Raw genomic sequence first — 25,658 nt, 5'->3', positions numbered from 1 at the left:
TGCACATTCCTGTGGGGTATACGTTATCATGGTTTTATCAACAGCCGGTGAAGTCATTTCCTTCTCAACAGTGTCCATTTAAACCAAACTTCTGTGGTCACAGCTCTAACATCATCTGGAAGGACTGGGACAGTATGTGTGTAGTATAAATGATAAATAGGCTGGGGAGTTCCTGTCAATCTGGAGTATTTTGGTTGTTAACTTGAGCCACATTCTGTCTTTGTGTTGCCATTATGACACGCTCTTTCTGCATTGCCCTGCTCATATGTAACCCATTAGTCTCCTTAAATAGACACCTACTGTAGTAGCGCATCACGTTCTGTGCAAACAAAAAGAAGCGTATCCTGCCAGCTCCTGAAAGATGTTTCAAATACCAATGTATATCATTTACACCTACTGTATCCTTAAACCTTATGTTGCATGTGATAGTGCAATAAATTAATCTGTAGTGCACATCCCTTGTACAAACATCATATTTCATGCACCAATTAGTGAATTCATTTCAAGCCAGGTTATATACTCTCTTTAAGCGCTGACACAGCATGCTGGAAGTTGCAGTTCCTCAAATGAGTACCAAAAGTGCACTAACCCTGTCTAACGCGACCCCTATCTCCTGCGATGTAGCATTAGAACCAGCAGCAGAGCCTCTCGTTCTCTGCGCTGCCAGTAAGCTGAAGGAAGTGAATGCTAGGTTTCTGGGTCGGTGAAAACTCATTGAGAAGTAGGCTGCGAAAATCATTGCATCTCCAAACAATTTAAGTTTTATTGGTTCTACAAATGTTCTCAGACTCTGCCAAATAAACCTACAAGCCACAGCAAATGCGTGGAATAGGCAGACAGTTACTTCATGGAAAACCTGCTAGATGTTTCAAAAGCACCCACTAGTATTAGTTTGTAAACCTAATAGTTTTTTTTTCTTTCCCTGCCTGAAACAAATAGCATTTGAAAGCTGCAGCTCTTTTTCCTCATTGTTATTTCAGTTTGAGAAATCCCTTTGTAAATTTGCCAGGGAAACCTAAGTGAGCTTTCAGCTTCCTTCCAAGTGTGGCTGCTCTTGCTGGCTCTGAGAAGACACAGAGGACCCCCTGGCACTAGTGCTTGAACAGTAATCATGGAGAAAGAATTTTGAAAAGTATGTGGAACTTTCCAAAAAAGCAAGAGTCCCCCACCCCCCTTTTTTTCCAACCCTCCCTTCTTCCACACCACCTCCATCCTATCCCCCATACAGAAGCATTGCATCTATCACCCCGTGGCAGGAGTCCACCTTCCCCTGCTGTTTCGTAAGAGCTTGCGAGGTTTGGGAACAGCCCTCTCATAAGGAGCAGATTGGGGAGAGGCGCTTCCCACTTGCAGGAAGACAGACCTTAAGGAAGGAGCATCTCCGGGAGCCACCAGGAGGAGACCCTGCGCATCCCATTGTCTCATCCAATCCACGGGAAGGACCAGCAGAGCTGAGCCCAGGGAGCACCTTCTATAGTAGGTTGGATAGTTTGTGCTCTCCTATAACCAGTGTTACATTAATACTAAGGTGCTGCTATCCTGCCTGTAAACTCTGACTTGCAATTCCTCAGTCATCCCCATTGTGAGACAGATACATGTATCACAGACTAGTAACTCAGTATATCATCATTGCACAGGGGAGTTGCTGCAGCTCACACAGAGGAGAAATCTGTTGTCTACATGCAAATTCTGTATTGCTTCATACACTCCTAATTCTAATCCAATATATATAGCAGTGTTCTTGCTGGTAGTTTATGTGAAACTATTTTGTTATAATGATAAATGCTTGTTTTGTTGTAATAATTCTAGGATGCTATTTATATTTATTTTGTTACTTACTGGTTGAATCAATCTTTTCATGTCTGTATGATGTATACAGTATTTGCCGTTTGCATGGGAACCCCCCCTGTGGGAGCTTTCCCAATATACTCTATGTCTGTTCATGTCATTTTTTGGTCCTAGTTGGGTACCCCGGATCAGTGTATCAGGTACTGGTGCCTATGGTAGTTCCACTGTCCGGTATAATGCCTGTACGATAATGTCCGGTAAAATGACCTCTATTGTACTAGTAGGATCTGCAATGCAATATATTATATTATGCGCTGAGTTGTTCTTAGTAACAATACTGGAGTGCATTGGAGTACATTTTCTACGTTTGTGAAAGAGATGTAAAAAAAAAAAAAAGTTTAACCCTATATATGAAGCATGATTTACTATAGTATGTATAAAACATTAACCCTATTTAAGGAAGCATGATTTACTGTAGCCATGTATAACTATATAAGAAAGCATGATTTATCATAGCCATGTATAAAACATTAACACTATTTAAGAAAGCATGAGTTACTACAGCCATGTCTAAAACATTAACCCTTTATAAGAAAGCATGATTTACTATAGCCATGTATACCACACTAGAGAGGAGGTAGGGGGTAGCTTGTAAAATGCATATGCAGTTCCGTGTATGCATCCCGGTTTTAGGGGGACATGTACTAAGCAGTGATAAATGTGGAGAAGTGAGCCAGTGGAGAAGTTGCCCATGGCAACCAATCAGCATCGACGTAACATTTATAATTTGCATACTATAAAAATGTACAGAGCAGCTGATTGGTTCCCCAACTTCTCCACTGGCTCAGTTCTCCACTTTTACCACTGCTTAGTACATGTCCCCCTAAATCACTGAGTTGACAACCTGGGTGACTAGTAATAATTAGTCAGTAATCTGTCATGCAGGACCCCATGGCAACAGAGGTGTTAAAATCCAGAAATCATATGGAAGATAACTTTGGAAAGTCCTCTTGATTTATTGCAGGCTCAGCTTGTAATAAAGAGCGCACCGTCTGGAATTCCTCATGCATAGACTCATAGTCATTACACTGCAGCACCTGATGGGAAAATAATATGTAATAACTTTGCTGTACACTGCCATGTGTTTTATTCTTCTCTATTTTATAGCAGCTAAGCATTATTACCTGTATTAGCGAAAGGCTGATCACAGCATGCCCTGGCTGGCCTGGCTGGGTATGATATACTGTACCACTTGCTATAGCCACTTAATAGCACACACGCAATGCCATGTTGCTCTCGCCAGTATATAGATGGGAAGACCTACAGTAGTAGCAATGGCCCCGCAGGCATCGCTACTTAATGTTTTACTTTGATTGCAAAACTGAGTATTTTCACCTTCTTACATTACTAGACAATGTTCTTAGCCAGTAACCTTAAGTATTACCAATCCATACTTTTTAAAAGGCATTTCCCCTCTATAAAACGTGTATAAAAGCAAGGAAACTTTTTAGCATAAGGCAAAGTCATCAATCTTATTTCTTAAAGCATGTAATAATATTTCTCTCCGCTAGGTGTCGCCATTAGTCGGAAAGAAATGTCTTGTGATATATGATACCTGTTCTAGTTGATTTCCAAGTTTTAGAAAAGACTATTAAGTAGTTGACTCTACAGCAGAAAATGTGGATATGTCATCCTTGCCAGGGCTAACGAAATACTAATCGCTTAAATTCAGTCCTTGTGTGTAGGAAATGCATACTTTGCCTGAAGTCTGTAGCACAGAGTCGATCTTTCAATTAGTTATACTGGGAATACTAAACTACAATGAATAATGCACACTACAAATACTGATAAATTACATTAGACATATACTGAATGTTTCTTAGAGCTCTTGCATTGACTTTGTTTTATTTCTGGCATTTAAAACTTTGCATTAAAATGAACAGGATTTTTGTGTGTCTATTATAGCACCTCCATATATGTCTTCTTGTGTTTGAGGTTGTTTTTATTTCCATAGAGTGAAAGAGCACGAGAATGTTATACTCAGAAAGTAGAATAAGCAATCTGCTTTCATTGCTGGAAATATTGGCAGAGTTTTGTGTGAAGCTGGATGGCCAGGGCAGGATATATTAACAACAGCTCATGCATAGGATATGCCAGACAGTGTAAATGTAGTGTAAAAGAGCCTTTGGGACATATGCCTGTACTATCCTGTTAATGGGTTTTACACTCATTACCTAACATACCCTTATTGTGTCTGGCTGAATGATTAGAATAGGAAACCTAAACTGTGGCTCATAATCCTGCTAGCTCTGTCTGTGTAAGGCAACATCTGTGGCAGTGATCATGGTATTACAGACTCCTAGCATGACTCCCCTGTGGGCATTACATCACCGTTACACTTTTCTTAGGGTCCAAAGGGTCCTTAACCACATCATTGGTTTTAAGCCTGTGCTACTGAGCTGCATTCAAGTAGCTAGCAGGAGAAAGGAATTTCTAATCAACATTGGCAACTTTTCCATTATTCAAATGAATCACTATCTCTTATCCTGACTCCAGCAAATGATTTGCAATGCTTTATAAATGCTATTGCTAAACTTACTGTTTTCATATTTTTCTTGCTGCTACCAGAAATAATGTATTTGCTCTAGAACAATATATCATCTTCAGACCAGTACTGTTAATTTTTATTTTTTTTAAAGAAATGCCTTATGTATGTTATGGGATGCGGTCATGTGACCGGCGCTCGGGATCCCGGCGGGCACCATGGTGACGCCGGGATCCCGAGCAGTCAAAATGCCATCAGTCAAAATAACGACCCACAAGCTCTATTCCCATGTAATAACCGTATCACAGCATGGCTGATTCTGTTCAAAGGGTGTAGTATGGTATGCATACCGGCACCGGGATCCTGACCGCCGGCATACCCACAGCGTGGTGAGTGCAAATGAGCCCCTTGCATGCCTGCTGCGCTCGCCACGCTGCACTCGCCACGCTGCGGGCACAGTGGCACGCTACGTGCGCCACAATATTTATTCTCCCTCCAGGGGGGTCGTGGACCCCCAAGAGGGAGAAAAAGTGTCGGTATGCCGGGTGCCGGGATTCCGGCGCCGGTATACTGTGCGCCGGGATCCCGACAGCCGGCAAACTGAAGACCACCCCTGTTCAAATGTATTCAAATATATCGGGATATTCTCAGGGAACGCAGGGACAAAGCAGAAATATGCAGCCAAACAGATATCTAGCTCTGATATTCTGCAAACATGACTTACTCCAACTAATCTGTTTATTGTATAATACTAATAGTAACATTATCACTGATACATAAAACATTAATAGTTAAGAAAAGACCCTTGGAGCATGCATAAGTAACATGTGAATTAATGGCTCCCTACAATCACCCATCCATTGTAAGGAGGGCTGGAGACATATGATAGTAATGTGCTCTGTCACCATCACTAAAGCTGTTAACATTTCTTTACAACTGAATAACCACACTCCTTTTCCATCCTGTTGCTGATCACCTGTGTATGATTAGACAGCATGCTCAGGACTTGTGAAGAGCAAGTTGCCACAGGCTCTGGATCTCTGGAGAATTGTGGTTGTCTTCTATTGGCATTAGTTTTAGCATGTTGCACGGCACGCTACCACATAACATTATTGCACACATTTTTTTTTAAATCGATAAAAAAACAAAGAAAGAAAAAAAAGACAATGAAACGTCTTATATCCTTCTTAAATGTTATTCCTTCTGTGGTTGCAGATCCATTAATGTTGTTGTGACCCGGAAAAGACAGAGGAATGAAAATACGGCTTTACTCTGCAGTGACAGCACTGTGTGCTGTCCTGCTCTTATCTTCTATAGAGGCAGAAGGTAAACCATTCATTTGTATGGTACAGGACTGTCAAATCTCTCTACTACATCTCTTTTCCAATTCATTTACTCTTTCCTCTTCTGTTCGTCATTTCTCCTTGTCCTCTTGTGTCTCATGCAAATAACAATTTTTTCCCCCACAAAAAACAAAATCATGGAGTAATTCACTGTAGGTCATTGCAGTTGGCAACTGCTGTCTCCACTCTTGAAGATACAAGGCTCTGGAAGAAGGAGCTTGTGTAAACATGAAGTTACCAAATGAAAGCCTGCGGGGCTGGCTGGCACACCTCTCCTGCTTGGCACTTGTGCAGTGTGAAACATCCACATATTAATAAATGCTTGAAACAGTGTATTTATGCATTGTGCATATTTATTATTGCCTTTTTTTCCAAAATGTTTCATGCGTTCTATGTATATCCTTAACTGTATTTTATATATCATTTATGTTGTTTTGATATCAACATTATTACTAGTTTCTGTGGAATTGTTGCTATGCAACCTTGAACTTGCCAGCTGTGCTGGACTACATTTACCATGTGCAGAACATCATGGGACATGTATTTAAGTGTCAGCTAGGCAGTTTACAGTTGCTAATCCTCTCAATTGTTTGTTGGAGAACATGTCTTTAAAGCATTTACAAGTTAATGAGAGCAAACAAAATAATAATTTGGCAGTCCGGTATTTCTCAACATTGTCTCCAGTTCTCTCAACCACTTAGTCTACAAAACTGGGACAGTCATTACATAATCACTGAACAATTGAGGATTCTTAAGATATGGTACTTCGATACATTTGAGTGGATGTTTGAGTGCTATAAAAGCATTTTAAGTCTCACCGTATTATATTGTTTTTTATATTAGGCATATCAAGTAAATACAGTATTTGTTACACCCAGAAACATTATTTTACTCAAATCCTGTATATGCATTACTTGGCTTTTCACTTCACTTTACAAATATTGCTAAAGATCATTTTTTTGTGGTTGTAGCCGAAGTTATTTGTTGTTTATATATATATGTACTATTCAGTGAGCCTTTCCTGTCATACTCCAGTATACTCCAGCGTTCTGACTATGAAAATGAGATGAAAAATACAAAAAAGATAGTAGAAATATCTTCTTTGTATTATTCTAATAATTTCTATAGTCAAAACTCTGGAGTATACTGATCTATGACAGGTGAGGCACTGACGAGGCACTGCCTTATCTGCCTACCTTGCCCACACATCTCTGATAAAAACTCACCAAATTTCCAGCAGTATATACTGCTGCACCTATGTATAATGTGCACATGAGCCCTCGAGTTTATATATGTGTATGTAAATATGGCTCTGATACTAGCCAGTGCCTCTCCGCATATCACTGGTACAAATTAATGTGTACAGACAACATTGGACTTTATCTTCCCTTTAGGAAACATGCTAACTAGTCTCAAATATTCCCTGCAGTATAACGTACTATGGGGCCTTTGTAACAATAATCAGGACAGTGCTGCAATTATTAACAATCCTCATTGTGTCATATTTTATCATTATTAACAGCAATCACAGCCATATAGTAAAAATGTATGCGGGACAGCAGTTGCATAAACTCCTGCAGACAGCGGTTATATGAACTCCTGCCCCTACCCAATACAGCACTTCCTGGCACATCCTGGCACAAACTGAGGAGTCTTTCACATATTCAAAGGAAACTTCCAAACTTTGTGACTGTGCGCATGCATGCAATCGCATACCCTCCAACATTTTACACATATAAATCAGTACATATATGAAAAGGGGGCGTGACCACGGGTAAAGGGGTGTGGTCACGCACCTTTTCCTATACTTTCAATGGCAGTTTGGAGAGCCAAAAATTAGTACAGACCATAAAAAATAGGTACTGTACCTGCCAAAAAGGTACAGTTGGAGGGTATGCAATTGCCATTTACTAGCACACTTTGGCAGATGATGGAAGCTGCAGGAGAGGGATTGCAAAAAGTGTGTGTATACTAGTCCAGCCACTTATATTTTTGTTTTGGACTATCATCATCACAGCGGTTTTTTAGTTTAGAGAAAGGGTTTCAAATTCTTAAAAAATAACTTCAGTGTTTACAAAGTATAGTAAATTGTATGAGCAGGGTTCCTGACCCCTGATACCTTTTAAAGGACCAGTAAATTTAAATATCATTTTTTATTTACATTTCTCCAGCAACCCCTCGCTCCCCCGGCTTTGCAGGGCTTTGGCACATCAACCTTAGACACACAGATCCCCTAATAACAGCCAAGCTTATATTCAGCTCATCAATGAGCAAGTTACATCTTGCACAACAGACTGTCCCCGTTTCCTGCATCTTGACTGATCCATAGAAGAAGAGAAGCAAAGCATCAGCTCTACTGCGTAATAATGGAGGCTTTCAGTAGTGTGAATACATCTGTTAGAGGCCTATTTATCAAACCCCATGCGGAAATGGCAGTTTCCCCATGATTTAGCTATCAGGCTATTTAACAACTACCCAACACAAGAGATACAGATGTAGCCATGCTCATCTTACTGCGATGCGGCATGTTGGCTCATGGCATACTGCATGGTGTGCCAGGCCAAGACTATCGATCGCCGGCTGCACATAGTCACAGCCTGGCATGCCATGCAGCAAGCCATGTTGCAGTATGCAGCATCGCTGCAAAGAAGCACATGGCTACATCTGTATCAGCAAGATCTCTTGCATTACGTAAATAATGCATTTATAAAGCTCCAAAATGTATAATTTTGCTGAGTTTGTCCCCATGGCTATTGCCATGTTCAGGTGGTATTAGCCGATTGGTGTCTTTAAAGGCAGTCTCACAGGAGCGTGCTATTCCCATCCCTATGCAGCAGCCACCTTCCTCTGTCATGCCCATTTTTCTGTAACTCTCTTTCCACGGGCATTTTCCTATGTGAGAAATCAGCAAACACTAAACATATGTAGAAATGATGTGCACATACAGTAGCAGTGTGTCCTCCTTCCAGTTCAAGTGTGACAGTAAACTTGGTATTGTCAAGGTTTGAAATGTCATTGGGCCTAATTCTGAGTTGATCGCGGCAGCAAATTTGTTAGCAGTTGGGCAAAACCATGTGCACTGCATGGGGGGCAGATGTAACATGTGCAGAGAGAGTTAGATTTGGGTGGGGTGTGTTCAAACTGAAATCTAAATTGCAGTGTAAAAATAGAGCAGCCAGTATTTACCCTGCACAGAAACAATATAACCCACCCAAATCTAACTCTCTCTGCACATGTTATATCTGCCACAACTGCAGTGCTCATGGTTTTGCCCAACTGCTAACAAATTTGCTGCTGCGATCAACTCTGAATTAGGCCCATAGTCCAGAAAAATTCCTGGAAGTGCAGCCACCTGCCTCAATAATTAACCGTGCCATTTGCTGCAATACCTTTGGCTTCATGATATGAATAATCCATAGTTAATGCTTTACCTGCAAACGTACTAATTTGTCACTAATTATCCCTTTTCAGCTGCTACAGTATCTTTAATAAAATTGCTACTTGTTACTTAATCCAATACAGTAGCCAGATAACATTTGCACATAAAGTAGCCAGAATAACGGTATAATTGTGCATTGCATTGTCAGACCTTTATCTAGTTAGGGAATGAGCCACAACCATGTTTGGCAGTGACTTTCTGCAATAGGATGTTCTGCATTGTGGGGTTTAGTAGCTATGGTATGCAGATAATACATTAGCACAACATTAGAGCATGTGTTTATAGAAAGCCCATTTCTGGAATGCTGCCTTTGCCTATTTCCACAAAGTGAGGACATTTTCAGCATATACTTTGCTGGCTGGATTACACTAATTATCTGTACATACTGGATTTATATCTTATTGTCTGTATACCAAGGAGATTTATTAAATAGTAATTCCTTTTTGCTGTTAATTTCCCTTAATGGATTCTTAAATTGACAGGGTGTGTCATGTTTTTTGTCAAAAGGTGTCTAATGTTCTCCCTTTAAAATCTAAACTGATGCATTAATTAGAGACTACTGCTAATTTTTATTCAGGAAGTTGTTTCAAACTCTATTCTTAAAAGACTATTTAGACTAAAACCTACCAAAGGTTTCTTAGTATGTAGGTGTAGGCTTAGTTCTGCTCATATAGTCCTCTGTTTATACTGCTGGCACACCAATCTATGAGTATATACCTACTTGGGGTGTGCTCGATTTTGTCGACATTCATAATTCGTAATGTTGACTTGAGAATGTTGACATGGGTGTTATGTCAACATGTAGCATGATGGCATGCTTGGCATGTCAACATTGACCACATTGACATTCATCAATATGACATTATGATGAAGCACCCCTACTAGAATTTATTGATAAACTCTATTTGCAATCTAGATTTCTACAATTGTTCATCTTAACCATAACTTTGTCTTTGTAACTGAAGGTCGAAGTTTCAAATAGAGTTCCGTACTGCAATTATTTGTAACTTTAGATCATTTTTATGTATCCTTGATTAAAGCCAATTTACCAAACACACAATTCAAGCTCAGCTGAAACATTTTACATACAGTTCCTGCATTACTGTGACCCAGAGTACTGTTACAGAAGGGAATGAACTACGTTACTTTCCAGAAAGTGTAGTGTACCTTTCTCCAGCATGGCTGCTCCAAACATTATCTACTGAGATAAGAGTCACATTTAGCTGGCATGTTATAATATCAAAGATGTTCATTTTTGCCTCCTGAGTAAGTTGTTGTCTTAAATATGCTTTCTATTTGTAATGCTAATAAATATAGTGTCTTGAGGTCTTTGCTTCTTCATCACTTCTTTTCCAAGTAATGTTTCATGGGTAATGTTTCATGGGTGTAACAATTATTCAGTATACTTTACTATATGTGAATTACATCTCACCTATTCAAATTAATTAGTGAATATTTAGTGTTTAGTCATTGTTGTGCAATTCAAAGTTATTATACTGATAATAATTGTACAATGTACTGCATAAAGGTGAATGATAAACTGGAACTGTGCTGTATATGAGCTTTATGTATCAAGTCTAACTGATATAATGAGCCTTCAATAAAACTGGGATTAAGGAGTCTATTCATGAAGCAGTGATAAGAATGAAGTGAGCCTGTGGAGAAGTTGCCCATGACAACCAATCAGCTGCTCGGTACAATTATATAGTATGTAAATTATAAATGTTACTGTAATGCTGATTTTTTGCCATGGGCAACTTCTCCACTGACTTACTTCTCCACACTTTTCACTGTTTCATAAATAGACCCCTAATAGTTATAATGGGCCAGATGTACTAAGCCTTGAAAAGTAATAAATTGCACGATGATAAATTACCAACCAACCAGCTCCTGTCATTTTTTAAACCCAGTCTGTAACTTGACAGTTGGAAGCTGATTGGCTGGTACTTTATCACTATGAAACTTACCACTTTTCAAGGCTTAGTGCATCTCCCCCAGTAACGGAAAGTACACTTGTTATGCCAGAGGAGTTATCTTCCCAGTTTCCATCAAAATGCTGGGTCCAACCCAGATTTTTGAACATGGTTCCAACCTGTGTTACAGCTGGGTCAGAGCCCTTTCACACTGAAACTTGGACCTGGGTTATTGCCGGGTCTTCTTTCTGCTAAAGCTTGAAAATAACATCATCTTTAAATGCCTGTTATCTGGTTTTTTATATGCTTTTAGCAGATGACCCGGGTCACATCACTCACGCAGCACGCTATTTGGGTTGAAGCCGGAATTAACCCGGGTAATAAATCTGGTGGAGAAGGGGTATTATTAAGGTTCATTTCTCATTTCCTGTCAATATATGTGACTAATTTGCCCCCTTCCCATTGCTGCATCCCAGGGTTTGATCCTGATAATTGCTTTTCCTGGGGCTTTTCAAAGGCTCAAGTCAAAATCAAGGGAGTGTGGGTGTGTGAGCAGGTAGACCAGTCACAAGCAGCAACCAATCAGTATGGGAATATAGATAGTGAGCTTTATTATTGATCTGATTCTGATTATTCAGATATACACATAACCTGGTGACTGGTAATTTCTGCAATTAAGTGTATCTTACAAAATACTGCATATATTTAACAAGATGTTTCTCCCGCGTAATCTTTTACTTGTCAAAGCTGAAATTGTTGCTGATTCTCATCTCTGCAAAAGTCACCTGAAAAGGTCAAAACAATGTGGAGTAGTTACATATCTATCTCACTTTGCACACTATGAGATGGATAGTTAAGCATGCAGAGAACTGTGAATTTATGCCAAGTTTATGCTATTTGATGAAGCGCTGCAATGACTGCATCAGGAGGTACATTTGGATTCCAAACATGAAAGTCATACGACAATATACATATGTTCCTGCACAGGTTTACAGATTTTTTCAGAATCTAAAGATTTTTCCCCACAGTCAGCTTTTTATTGGAATCCAGACTTTTGGAGTTGACCAAGCTGGGCTCATACTGTTCTTGGGCAGTTACAGCCTAGGCCATCTGCACAACAGGTCACATTGCTGTCCAGGTTGGTGCCACCTCTTTACCATGTACTGATACTTTTTTGACGCATGCTAAGGTCAGTTCTTTCTGCCTTTGCATAAATTTGTCCTGAGCCATTGCTACCGAAATAGTATTTTATAATGATATTCTAAAAATCTATTTAGAAGCTTGAAATGCCTGTACCGTGTCATGTCTATAATTGATAGCAGCTTTTGCATGACTGAGAGAAAACTTCTCTATAGGGTTTTCTTTAACAGCATAAGAGAAGAACTGTACCATCAGCTAAGCATGCATGAAATCCAGTGCATACGTATGTATAGGTGGTCATTCCGAGTTGATCGCTCGCTAGCTGTTTTTAGCAGCCGTGTAAATGCTATGTCGCCTCCCACTGGTAGTGTATTTTGGCGTAGCAGAAGTGCGAATGAAAGGTTCGCAGAGCGGCTACAAAGTTTTTTTGTGAAGTTTTAGAGTAGCTCAATACCTACTCAGCACTTGCGATGACTTCAGACTGTTCAATTCCTGTTTTGACATCACAAACACGCCCTGCATTTGCCCAGCCATGCCTGCATTTTTCCTAGCATGCCTGCGTTTTTTCAAACACTCCCTGAAAACAGTCAGTTGACACCCAGAAACGCCCACTTCATGTCAATCACTCTGCTGCCAGCAGTGCAACTGAAAAGGATCGCTAGACCTTGTGTGAAACTACATCGTTCGTTGTAATAGTACATCACGTGTGTGCATTGCGCCGCATATGCATGCACAGAAGTGCCGTTTTTTTTGCCTGATCGCTGCACAGCGAACGAATGCAGCTAGTGACCAACTCGGAATGACCACCATAGATTAATAGACTTGTAGGAAACCATTCTTCTGCTGAAGCATTAACAGGTCTGATCATGTAATATTAATATGGCTGAACATCTGCTCCTAAGGAAGACCCTAATGATTAATATATCCCAAAATAAACATTCACACAGTGGGGTAGATGTATTTAACCTGGATAAGTGATAAATCAGTGATAAGTGGAAGGTGATAACTCACCAGCCAATCATTACAGTTTGAAAAATGGCAGTTAGGAGCTGATTGGCTGGTGCATTACCTTCCACTTATCACTGCTTTATCACTTCTTCAGGCTTAATACATCTACCACAATATACCAAACATTTATAAGGACAACTAAGTTTGTATTTAGCCATTGCAAGTTCATAGAATAAAATTTGTTACTAATGAAAATTAATCTCAGTTGATTAGCTTCATTAGGGGAAATAATTTAAAAGGAATGCCTAGAAGAGCTATTAAAATAATTACGTAGATGAGGATGCAAATTGCACACACCACTATGTACACTCAGTGAATGGCAAGTAAATACATACTCTAATGATCCACATTTGGGGAAAGTCATAATGTACATCTTACATGCATTTTACCTGCATGCAGCTCAAGATATAGTATATTTACAAATCGCTCTGACTTGTCAAGGAAGCAGTGTACATACTTGGGAGGTCTCAGGAGTGGCAGTGCTACACACGTTGGGGGATTCTAGGACCCATAGCCACCCCTATATTTCTCTGTGTTTGTAAAAATAAACTGAGCAGATGCTAACAGATCTGAAGTGGCTTAATGCTTGGAGTTTAGAAGAAGTCAATGCTAGATTATATTACATGGAAAGAAACTAACTGGTCTTTACTTTTCCCAGAACCCAGGTTCAAGAATATTACCAAAACAATCATGCTTCTGTTTAGCTGCAAATTAATATAATAATTAAGCAAACGCAAACATATGCTTCCTTAATTGCTAATTCATTGTCACTATGCACTTACAGTAGCCTTGATTTATAAAATATGTGAATATCATTATAAAATAAGAAACAAAAAGTCTGTGTGTCGTTCAATCTGTACATGGAGGCTTTTGTTCATTTTGGAAAGCTCAAGCAAATCATGATTTCATGTATATCGCATGATGCCATGAAATGATCTATATGCAGATGATTTCTTTCATTTTTTTTTAACATCCAATCAAACCTGTCATCAAACATTTGATTTTCTTCCCCTTGTGTGCGGTTCTGTGTGGGTTAATGCGCCACTGTATGCTCGCAGTATCCTAAACAATGCTCATCAACGTACTGTGATTTCGTCTTGCCATCATTAACCAGTGTTTTGTGAATTTCCATACTTGCATTTTGGTATCAAAATGCTGTTGCTTGTATGGATCCTCTTGTCTACCTGTTGAAAAAAAACACAGCACTCATTGTCTTTAACCGACTGAAGTATCATATAATGTATGTATAATGTAAATGTTCATGACACTGACGAATAGACTAATCTCATAAAAGCAATTATCTGGTAACAATAGTTACATTTATGGTAGTACATTTAATACTAATGCATTTTACACATTTATTACCAAATCATTTTCTAATTAAAAAAGATTATTACTTAAAATCAAGTTCATTTTCAGTGTAATGAACCTGATATTTCACAATTTTGGTAACAGAGGTCTTATTTTATTATGGTATATGACAAAAAAACAAAACAACAATTTACTTAGAGGAAACTGACCCATTCTTGAAAGTCCAATTTCAGATACATTCAATTAATGTTATAACAATTAATTGCACCTACATTAAATAATACATTATTTGTGCCCAGAAAACTGAGGCTTTTATCAAACTATGTGTATTTTTGGCATGATCTGCACTAAGCATGCACAAAATAGTCTTTAAGTGTCTTACAAAAAGTTTTGCACCTTCCATTACTCACTGTGATTTTATATGTTTTTAATATGTTTTCTAATATTCTTGATGTTGATGATCATTCTTGAATGATTAAGCAACTCAAGATATAAATGTTCTGTGCTGTGCATTGTAGTCGTAATACCATTGATGTTGTCAGCTTGAATTGTTTCCAGCTATAGTCTGCCATGGTGTTGGAAGCAACTATACGCAAAGCTATTCTGTATAAGCTTTCCATGTATATCATTATATGCTGTTTTCCTATTACAAATGATTGGCATAGCAGATGTTATTGCACCCTTGAAAGCATGCTTTATTTTTGCAGGTATAACTTGTAATTGTAAAGCGTTCCTGGATTAAAAAGTATTTGCAAGAGGATGTTTTTCCTAAAATACAGTGGGTGCAATAACATTTGCTATATATGAAGGTAAGGTAACTAATATATCTTTTTAATGCTTGTTTTCAGTTGGTCCTCCAACAGATCTAAACTTTGAAATAGTAAATGAGAATACAGTTCGTATGTCATGGCAGAGGCCGGATGAGAGGATAAATGGTTACAAGATCACAGTTGTTCCCACAAACGGTAAAGCATATTCCATCTCATTTCTAGAATTCACCTTGACTTGTTTCATTTCATTTAGTCATTTATTGTTATAAAATGAAGTTCCTAATGAGTAACAGTACATTTTGGCAGTTGTGTATCATTTATACAGCGTAACGTTTCTAAGGCTCTGGTTTGTTGAATAGACAGCTTTGAATGTTTTCCTTGCCTTATATGAGCCTGACAAAGACTTGCTAAATAATATGTTGCTAGATTACAGAAGAGTGAGATTAATTGGAATTTTAAGTATTGCACTGATAAGGAGTTGCTAGTTGATTTCAAGTAGATAATAAAGTATAAATGTTAGTCAAAAATAATTGATATCGTTATTGACATTAATGCTAAAAATCTCTGCAACTGCTGTTCTAGATATTATTAAATCTGGTAATAGACAATGCTCAGTGACCATGTGACACCAAACACTTAATGCACTACTATTGGCTACATGGAATAACACTGTACTGTAGATATTGGTGTGCTTATCCATCCTGCTGTTTGAGATGGTAGCTGAAAAGTTAAACATCTGCAAATATTTTGTGTGCACTCTAAAGGTCCCCATACACTTATGCGACCTCTCCGAGGATTCCCTTGAGCTACCCGGCAGCTTCCCAGGCAGCACAATCACATACAATACATTGTATGTGGTCCTTTTGCATACAATGTATTGTATGCGATCCCTGCCAAGGCTCCGGGAACGGACAAATGTATAGTGCCGCCCTAGTGATCTCCGACTACAATCTGATGAACATGGGATCGCGCATCGGTTCGGAATCGGAGATAAAACACCTGCGATTTGCCACTCTTCATCCGATTTCTCATCCCAATCCGTCAAAATCAGATGAAATCGGCTCAAATTGCACAAGTGAATGGGTACCATTAAAGAGAAATATTGTGTTTTGTGGCAGATCTATCGGCAAGGAATACTCTAATATTCTTGTTCATTAAACTTTTTTTTTTAATGTTTCATCTTGTTGCCCTTTAAAATTTGTTTCCTAAGACTTCCGCCAGAGGTTGCCTCATTATTGACATATTAAAATGTAAAAAATAATGCGTCCAAAACTCCACAAGTGTGAGATTGGACCGTGTGGAAGGGGCGAGATGCAAGACCTTTGGCGGTGCTTCCACGCTGTTACAACAGCATCTCTCCCCCTTGCTCCGAATTGAGTTGACCCCTATATGTAATGTAAAATGTATCACGTTAAATAGATTGGAAAGCTTATGAAAAGTATTAACAAACTCTGTATGGGAGATATTATTTGTAACTTATTTTCTTATCTACATTTTATTCAAATGCTTAACAGATGGACCTGCAAAAGAATTAGATATTCCGGCTTCTGCAACACAAACTGTGTTAACAGAGCTAGTACCAGAAGTTGATTATGTTGTCACAATACTGTCATATGATGATTTGGAGGAAAGTTTACCTGTGTTTGGCCAACTTACAAGTAAGTACTCAGCAGAGATCCATCATCTAAATGAAAACAAATGTACAACCCAACTGTTTTCACTAACACATTCACATGTGGCACTACCTAATCGATATGGAATGTATTACTGTAGCCTTGTTATGATCAATTTTATGCAATTAGTGAATCCCACTTAAACATCACTGAATACATGGTATTCTCTGGTGTAATGGATAAAAGTCGGTTTATGTTTTGAAGAAGTGGAGTCATACTTAAAATTTTCAGTCAAAGTGATTATAGATGTGAATCAAGATGTATACATGGGTTGTCAAGGTTGTATGAGTTCAGTTCTAAGGAATTAGACTTTCTTACATAAATATGTGATCATCTGCCCTTTAGACGGCTTTTCTTATTTTTGGTTTACTGTTTTTTTTTCTTTACCATCTGTTTCACTTTTTGCTTCCCCAACAATGACTTCCTGCCTTACAAAAACATGGAATAAATCAATGATTGTGTTAAATTAAGACGACTAGATCTTGATGTCATAAGTTATCATAATAAAAACTTGATTGTTTTATAATATAATACAATCTTCCTATAATAGTATCATAAAAGAGTTTCATTTTCATTTTTATTTGAATACAAATTAGTGATTTTTGATGATTGCCTTTTTCCAATCAAATGATACCCCCCTCCCCCACCCCTTTACAGGCTACTTCAGTCTCATGATCCTCCCGGGCTCACTCTAACTGGGATGGTCCTGCTGGCAGTATGTCTTCAGTGGTTCCTGCAAATGATTAGCATCATTTTTATGTTTTATTGTTAATTTACCACAAACTTTCAACAGTGCTGAACAGTAACAGTGTAACTTAAGTACAATATACTGTGCATATGTGTGTGTGTGTGTGTGTGTGTGTGTGTGTGTGTGTGTGTGTGTGTGTGTGTGTGTATATATATATATATATATATAAACTGGAGAAATACGGCGGCACTCTCAGGACTTGAGTAGAATTAATAACGCAGAGGCAACTAGTGCCAATAATTCATCAACGTTTCAGTTTTATTTTAAAAAACTTTCATCAGGACACAGAAGTTATCCTGACGAAAGCTTTTTTTAAATTAAACTGAAACGTTGAAGAATTATTGGCACTTGTTGCCTCTGCGTTACTACTTCTACTCAAGTCTTGAGAGTGCCGCCGTATTTCTCCAGTTCTATATTCCGCTTTTAGTGGTAAGGAGGGCACTCAGGCAATTATCCATTTCAGGAAGGAGTGCCGGCCATTACAAAACTATATATATATATATATATATATATATATGTATAAAGAAAAATAATAATAATAAAAAAAAAATATATATATGTATATATACAGTATACACACACAGACAATACATATCTAGGAATGACATACGTACAGCAATGTATAGGCAGCACAAAGACACGGAGGGGGGAGGGCAAGTAGTGATTGCAGAGAACAGAGGTATGTTGGCACTTGATGAACCTGTACACAAGGTAAGGGTTAACATACATTAATACAAGAATGTACAAGAATGTACTTGGAGAAAAGAAACAAGGAGCACAGGTGACATGGCTAGTGCTAAGGGTAAATAAGAAGAAAGAGGGCTCTGCATGTAAGAGCTTAACTACTAAGGGGAGGGTGAACAAAGGTGATAAACAAAGTATTGAGCAAAGGCTGTGAATACTTATGTGCATGTGATTTATTCGTTTTTTATTTTTAATAAATTTGCAAAGATCTCGAAAAAACGTTTTTCATGTTGTCATTATGGGCTATTGTGTGTAGAATTTTGAGGGGAAAAAATGAATTTATTCCATTTTGGAATAAGGCTGTAACATAACAAAATGTGGAAAAAGTGAAGCGCTGTGAATACTTTCCGGATGCACTGTAACGATTTATCTCAAGGATAAAATGTGGAGTAATTTGGGAATTTAATAATTCAATAAACATGATGGTGGAAATTTTAAATAACTCCACTTTTGTTAAAAATGTTTTTTTACTCCCTATTTTCTACAGTACTGTGCTCCATAGGATAAACTTACACAAATGGTTTATGGAACTAATCTATTGCATGATATATGGCACTTAGTGTTCACTGAACCATAAAACTGCAGAATTAGATGTTAATTCATTTTGACAGATACACTCTCTGTATTTCACATTGCACTTGAAATATGGCATATACAGTAGGTGATGAAACATCAACAATAAGTTAATGCATGGCTGTACTATCTCCCAATACTGACACAAGGTTTAATCAACTCTTGTGCTTTGTTTTCCAGTTCAGACAGGAGGTCGTGTAACAACAGATGAAAAGAAACTTGTAACTACTGATTTACCACGTATGTACTAAATCTTGTGCTTTAATTAAATACAGTGGAAACTTGTGTATAGATAAGAATATGAGTAGATCAAGAGGTGCTACACATTTATCTTCATAATTGCTTCTCCCTTTGCAGTTATTGAAAAAGAGCCAAACATTATGTGTTGACCTTACATTAATCTAGTGTATGCTGACATGAAGGGTAACATTAGTAAAATAAAGTCAATGCACAACAATAAATGGACAGTAAAGTGCTAATATTCATAGTTTAAGCCTGAATAACAAACATATAAAACAATATGATAAATACTTTCAGCCTGGTAAGTGCACATCAGAGGTAGAATAACTGTGCACACAAAGTGCCTTATTCACAAACTATTGTATACAAAATTTGTTTGTTACCAGGTTCTGAGAACTAAGATATACAGACTGTAGAAAAGATATTTAGGGCGAGATTCAAATTTTCTGTCCTCCCCTCCCACCCCCATTGCACTCGCCGGCAGTATTCAAATGTTGCTGCCGATGGGCGCGATATCAGCATTTCAGCTTGTCACCCCCTTGGGTGGTGAGCTGAAATGCGTGAAAAGTGACCTGTTTGGACACCCAAACGAGACATTTCACGATCGCGACCATGACTTTAGTTGGATTTAGCTGCTTTACGTGGCTTAACCCGTCTCTTATGGGCGCGATCAGTGCGATAATGGGGGACAATAGAATATCGCCCCGTGATCTCCCGTCACTTTAGTTGGGAGATAGTTTTTCTATCAATCACCTGGTTACATTTTTCCTACATTTTAAATTAATTTAAACCTTAGAAAAAAAAACATTTGTTAACTTTTGAGTAGCAAAACAATTTGAAAGGATACTGTATTCATAATTATGTACTTATTAGGACAACATTATTTACTTTCTGAGGATGCAAAATGAGGCTTGGCAAGCTCGGGTAGGTGGCTGAGAGGGTGTTATGTGTATGTGATGGGAATAGACGTATGTAAATAATTAGGAAAATTGTGTAGAAATACCACTTTAAAAAATTATAAATATGTATGCCATTTGGAGACTCATGGATGCTCATTCCCCTTATCTATTTCTCTACATGAGTAATTTGAACAGCTGACTGTGTAGAACTACTATTGTGTGATGATTTTGGCAATGTTTTAAACATTTTAAGTAAACTTGTTTGTTTTCACTGGCTAACTGGCATTCACTCAACTTGATAAGTATCTAAAAAGGGCAGTAGAGGAATATTCTTAAATTCAGAGTTACAATATGTCCTGGTTGTATAGTGTGTTACACTGATAGTTTTTTACAGCACTACTGATTATTACCAAAGGACATGTGACAATAGTATTGTGAATGTTTACAGTAGGAGAAAGAGGTGGAAGTACACAGTGAGAAAAGATGTAATAGTTAGGAGAAAGAGAGTGAGGTACACAGACAGAAGGGAAGGGATGGGATGGAATGGTTAGGAGAAAGAGAGTGAGGTACACAGTGAGATGGGTATGAATGGCTAGGAGAAAGAGAGTGAGGTCCACAGAGAGAAGGGTATGAATGGTTAGGAGAAAGAGAGTGAGGTACACAGAGAGAAGGTTATGAATGGATAAAGAGAGTGAGGTACACAGTGAGATGGGTATGAATGGCTAGGAGAAAGAGAGTGAGGTACACAGTGAGATGGGTATGAATGGTTAGGAGAAAGTGAGTGAGGTACTCAGTGAGAAGGGTATGAATGGTTAGGAGAAAGAGAGTGAGGCACACAGAGAGAAGGATATGAATGTTTAGGAGAGAGAGAGAGGTACACAGTGAGAAGGGTCTGAATGGTTAGCAGAAAGAAAGTCAGGTACACAGGGAGAAGAGTATGAATGGTTAGGAGAAAGAGAGTGAGGTACACAGAGTGAAGGGATGGAATGATTAGGGGGAAGAGTGAGGTACACAGTGAGATGGGTATGAATGGCTAGGAGAAAGAGAGTGAGGTCCACAGAGAGAAGGGTATGAATGGATAGGAGAAAGAGAGTGAGGTACACAGAGAGAAGGTTATGAATGGATAAAGAGAGTGAGGTACACAGTGAGATGGGTATGAATGGCTAGGAGAAAGAGAGTGAGGTACACAGTGAGATGGGTATGAATGGTTAGGAGAAAGTGAGTGAGGTACTCGGTGAGAAGGGTATGAATGGTTAGGAGAAAGAGAGTGAGGCACACAGAGAGAAGGGTATGAATGTTTAGGAGAGAGAGAGAGGTACACAGTGAGAAGGGTCTGAATGGTTAGCAGAAAGAAAGTCAGGTACACAGGGAGAAGAGTATGAATGGTTAGGAGAAAGAGAGTGAGGTCCACAGAGAGAAGGGTATGAATGGTTAGGAGAAAGAGAGTGAGGTACACAGAGTGAAGGGATGGAATGATTAGGGGGAAGAGTGAGGTACACAGTGAGATGGGTATGAATGGCTAGGAGAAAGAGAGTGAGGTCCACAGAGAGAAGGGTATGAATGGTTAGGAGAAAGAGAGTGAGGTACACAGAGAGAAGGTTATGAATGGATAAAGAGAGTGAGGTACAAAGTGAGATGGGTATGAATGGCTAGGAGAAAGAGAGTGAGGTACACAGTGAGATGGGTATGAATGGTTAGGAGAAAGTGAGTGAGGTACTCGGTGAGAAGGGTATGAATGGTTAGGAGAAAGAGAGTGAGGCACACAGAGAGAAGGGTATGAATGTTTAGGAGAGAGAGAGAGGTACACAGTGAGAAGGGTCTGAATGGTTAGCAGAAAGAAAGTCAGGTACACAGGGAGAAGAGTATGAATGGTTAGGAGAAAGAGAGTGAGGTACACAGAGTGAAGGGATGGAATGATTAGGGGGAAGAGTGAGGTACACAGTGAGAAGGGTATGAATGGTTAGGAGAAAGTGAGTGATGTACACAGTGAAAAGGGTATGAATGGCAAGAGAAAGAGAGCGAGGTACACAGTGAGACGGGTCTGAATGTTTAGCAGAAATAAAGTGAGGTACACAGGTAGAAGGGTATGAATAGTTATGAGAAAGAGAGTGAGGTACACAGAGAGAAGGGATGGGATGGAATGGTTAGGAGTAAGAGAGTGAGGTACACAGAGTCGAAGGGATGGAATGATTAAGAGAAAGAGTGAGGTACACAGTGAGAAGTAATGGGAAGGAATGGTTAGGATAAAGTGAGTGAGGTACACAGGGAGAAGGGTATGATTAGGTTCACCATCCCAGCGTCAAAATCCCGACAACGGGGATGCTGAACGAACTCACACCACACCACACCACACGAGAGGTAAGAATGGTTAAGAGAAAGAGAATGAGATACATAGTAAGAAGGTACACAAAGATAGAGAGAGCGAGGTATGCAGTAAATATGTTGTATGAAATCCTGTATTATATTATATTATCATTATTAATTAATTAATTAATTAATTACAAACATAGACTTTGTATGCAAAATGACAACTGATTCAAATGCATATAATAGACTATTGCATATAACAGACTAAGATATTTAAGCAATGCACTCATATGTCATGATTTTCCACAAAGCCGAATTATAGATTGCATCCAACTGGATGGTCTGTCTGTCTGTCTGTCTGTCTGAACCCTTTTACTGCTTCAGAGGCAAGTCAGATAAGTTGGCTCCATATATTGGAGCAAAACAGATAATGGAGTACATAAAAACATGTGAAAATGAAGTACTCAAAAGTCAGACACCTAATGATGACATAAGGTAGACTTGATTGTATAGATTTGTATTTTGTACGATATTATTTCAGTAGAGCATGTATTCTTTTATTATTTTTACCTATTTTGTTTAAAGTTAAATGTTACTTCTTGTTTTAAGGGTGTTCTATTAGTGCAGTAGCTGATGTTGTATTCCTTGTGGATGGATCTTGGAGTGTGGGGAGAACCAACTTCAAATATATTCTTGACTTCATAACTTCTTTGGTTTCGGCATTTGATATTGGGGAAGACAAGACAAGGGTTGGTGTTGTCCAGTACAGCTCGGATACCAGGACTGAGTTTAAACTGAACAGATATTACAAGAAAAATGAGCTCTTGGCGGCTATTAAAAGAATACCTTACAAAGGAGGGAATACAATGACAGGTAAGTGACTTTACATTTGATGTTAAATTTGCTGAATGTCCTAAGACCCTGTGGCATCACAGATTAATATGTGCTTTTTCAGAAGTATTATACAATTTGTTTTATAAACTAATTACAGTTTTGGTGCACATTTGATAGCACTAAGACAAGATTGCTAAATGGTATGTGTTCCATTATGCTATTTTCAGTTCTATAGGAAAAAATATACATAAAAAATATTTTATGTTTGAGACTCTTAAAGAACAACTACCAGTCCCTTAGTGCTGATCATCTGCCTGATACACTAGACCAGACACTCCTCAGAAGTCTTTATGACCCCCTGCTGCCTTCTTTGTGCATAACCTTTGTAAGAAATGTACAGCCAGTATAAATGCACAATTAAATTATTTATATATATATATATATATATATATATATATATATTTATATATAATCCTTATGACATTGGCACTCACACATGCTTCTTAGGTACATCAGCCTGGGGTGCTTACCCAGTATAGCTCCAGTAGAGAGAAACAATAATATCCACGAACGTTCAAAATAAGAGTGTACTCACAGGGTCTTTTCAGTTGAATAATTGTATTACTCACAATCTTAGTATGTCAATGTTTCGGACAAACACTGGCCTTTCGCAAGACAGGTCAGGACCTTTACTGTGATGGTGGTCCTGTTTACATGATTGCAGGCAGTAGGAATTCATTTATTGTAATGTATTTTCATGAAGAATGTCATATCACTTTTAGGTGACGCCATTGATTACTTGATTAAGAATTCCTTTGTCGAATCTGCTGGATCCAGGAAAGGATTTCCCAGAATTGCGATAATAATTACTGATGGAAAATCCCAAGATGAAGTAGAAATTCCTGCAAAGGAGCTTCAAAATGTAGGAGTGGAAGTTTTCACACTGGGTAAGAATAAACAGATTTATTATTTTTGATATTTGTATAAAAAGCAGAAACATCTCCTGCACATTTCTGTACAGAGCAAGTAGTCCATACAGCTCATCATAACACTCACATTTTTTTGACTTTGCCACAACATGGAGATATAGTATGAGAACCCTGCTTGCTAGCTAACCGATGACTCATTTATTAAAGCAAACACAGTTTTTTTTTGTTTGATTTTGAAACACTAGATTCATTTTAGGGGTTAGTTTGCCAAAAACAGAAACCATCTGCTTGAGGAATCTGTCCTCCTGTGTGCACATAGGGAGTCATTCCGAGTTGATCGTAGCTGTGCTAAATTTAGCACAGCTACGATCATTCACACTGACATGCGGGGGGGATGCCCAGCACAGGGCCAGTCTGCCCCGCATGTCAGTGCTGCCCCCCCCCCCCCCCAGAAGTGCAAAGGCATCGCACAGCGGCGATGCCTTTGCACTTCAGGAGTAGCTCCCGACCAGCGCAGCTTTGGCGTGCAGGCCGGGAGCTACTCGTCGCTCCCTGACCCACAGCAGCTGTGTGTGACGTCACGCAGCCGCCGCGGACCGCCCCCCCCCCCCAGCGGTCCGGCCATGCCTGTGTTTGATGGACCGCTTCCCCTAAACGGCGGCTCAACGCCGCCATCGAGCCCCCTCCTGCCCAGCGACCGCCTTTGCCTCAGAGGCAATCACTAGGCAACGACGGCTGCCATGCGCCGGCACACTGCAGCGCGGGCGCTTGCACAGTTCCGACCCGATCGCTACGCTGCGAGAAACTGCAGCGAGCGATCGGGTCGGAATGATCCCCATAATTGGGCCTTACATGTCTACCTAACATTACTCCTAATGAATGTGTCTGACAGTGGAATGCATAAACATCAACAAAAGCAGAATACACCTTGATAGAAGGAGCTCTTTATTTATCCTGCTTCTTATTTGACTATTAATGGAAGCAAAATTGTAGCCAATTCAAGTGCTAACTACTGTATAACTGCTAGGATAGTTGCAAAGAGCTGTAAAAGCACTAAATAATGAGCAAACTAAATTTTTAATTTAGGAAAAAAGTAGAAATGCTAGATTGACATAAGCAGCCACGTCTGAGTGTTCACCTGAATAATCCAGATGCAAGCATTAAATAATCAGGTTTTATGTAGGACCATATAGCATATTATGGCGCAATGCTTAGCATTGCTTCCTCACAGTGTATTTACAATGTAATCTCTAATGGGGAATGATTAAAGTTTCTCTCTGTAAAGGCCCAGCATCAGCAATTGATTGGGGCAATTTGGCGTTTTGCAGATGATTGTAAATAAATCTGCAATGTATGTGGTTCACAGATCGCAGATTCCAACCAAAAACTGATTTGGATTGTTAAATCAGGCTTTTCAACATGTTTAATTTCACAGATAAATTGGGGCTGTAGAT

The 25,658-nt window shown here is 38.9% G+C and overlaps 1 protein-coding gene across 4 annotated transcripts in view; it reads left to right on the top strand.

Moving 5' to 3' along the window:
* The window catches only part of COL12A1 (collagen type XII alpha 1 chain), a 248,292-nt gene that overhangs the window by 26,072 nt on the left and 196,562 nt on the right, over positions 1–25,658 (top strand). The window contains exons 1-7 of one of the 4 annotated variants that reach the window (XM_063916823.1): positions 1,262–1,476; positions 5,549–5,659; positions 15,336–15,452; positions 16,772–16,915; positions 19,176–19,235; positions 23,051–23,314; positions 24,058–24,222. In XM_063916823.1, coding sequence (XP_063772893.1) covers positions 5,587–5,659; positions 15,336–15,452; positions 16,772–16,915; positions 19,176–19,235; positions 23,051–23,314; positions 24,058–24,222 — 823 coding nt within the window. In that variant the 5' untranslated portion in view covers positions 1,262–1,476; positions 5,549–5,586. Of the gene's footprint in view, positions 1–1,261; positions 1,477–5,548; positions 5,660–15,335; positions 15,453–16,771; positions 16,916–19,175; positions 19,236–23,050; positions 23,315–24,057; positions 24,223–25,658 lie in introns of those variants that run through there. The other 3 variants (XM_063916821.1, XM_063916822.1, XM_063916824.1) reach the window with 3 other exon arrangements.

This window comes from Pseudophryne corroboree, chromosome 4 (assembly GCF_028390025.1).
Source record: "Pseudophryne corroboree isolate aPseCor3 chromosome 4, aPseCor3.hap2, whole genome shotgun sequence".
In the NCBI taxonomy this organism is placed as follows: domain Eukaryota; kingdom Metazoa; phylum Chordata; class Amphibia; order Anura; family Myobatrachidae; genus Pseudophryne; species Pseudophryne corroboree.
Note: the sequence above shows the minus strand (reverse complement) of the source record. Positions and strands in the feature narration are given on the sequence as shown.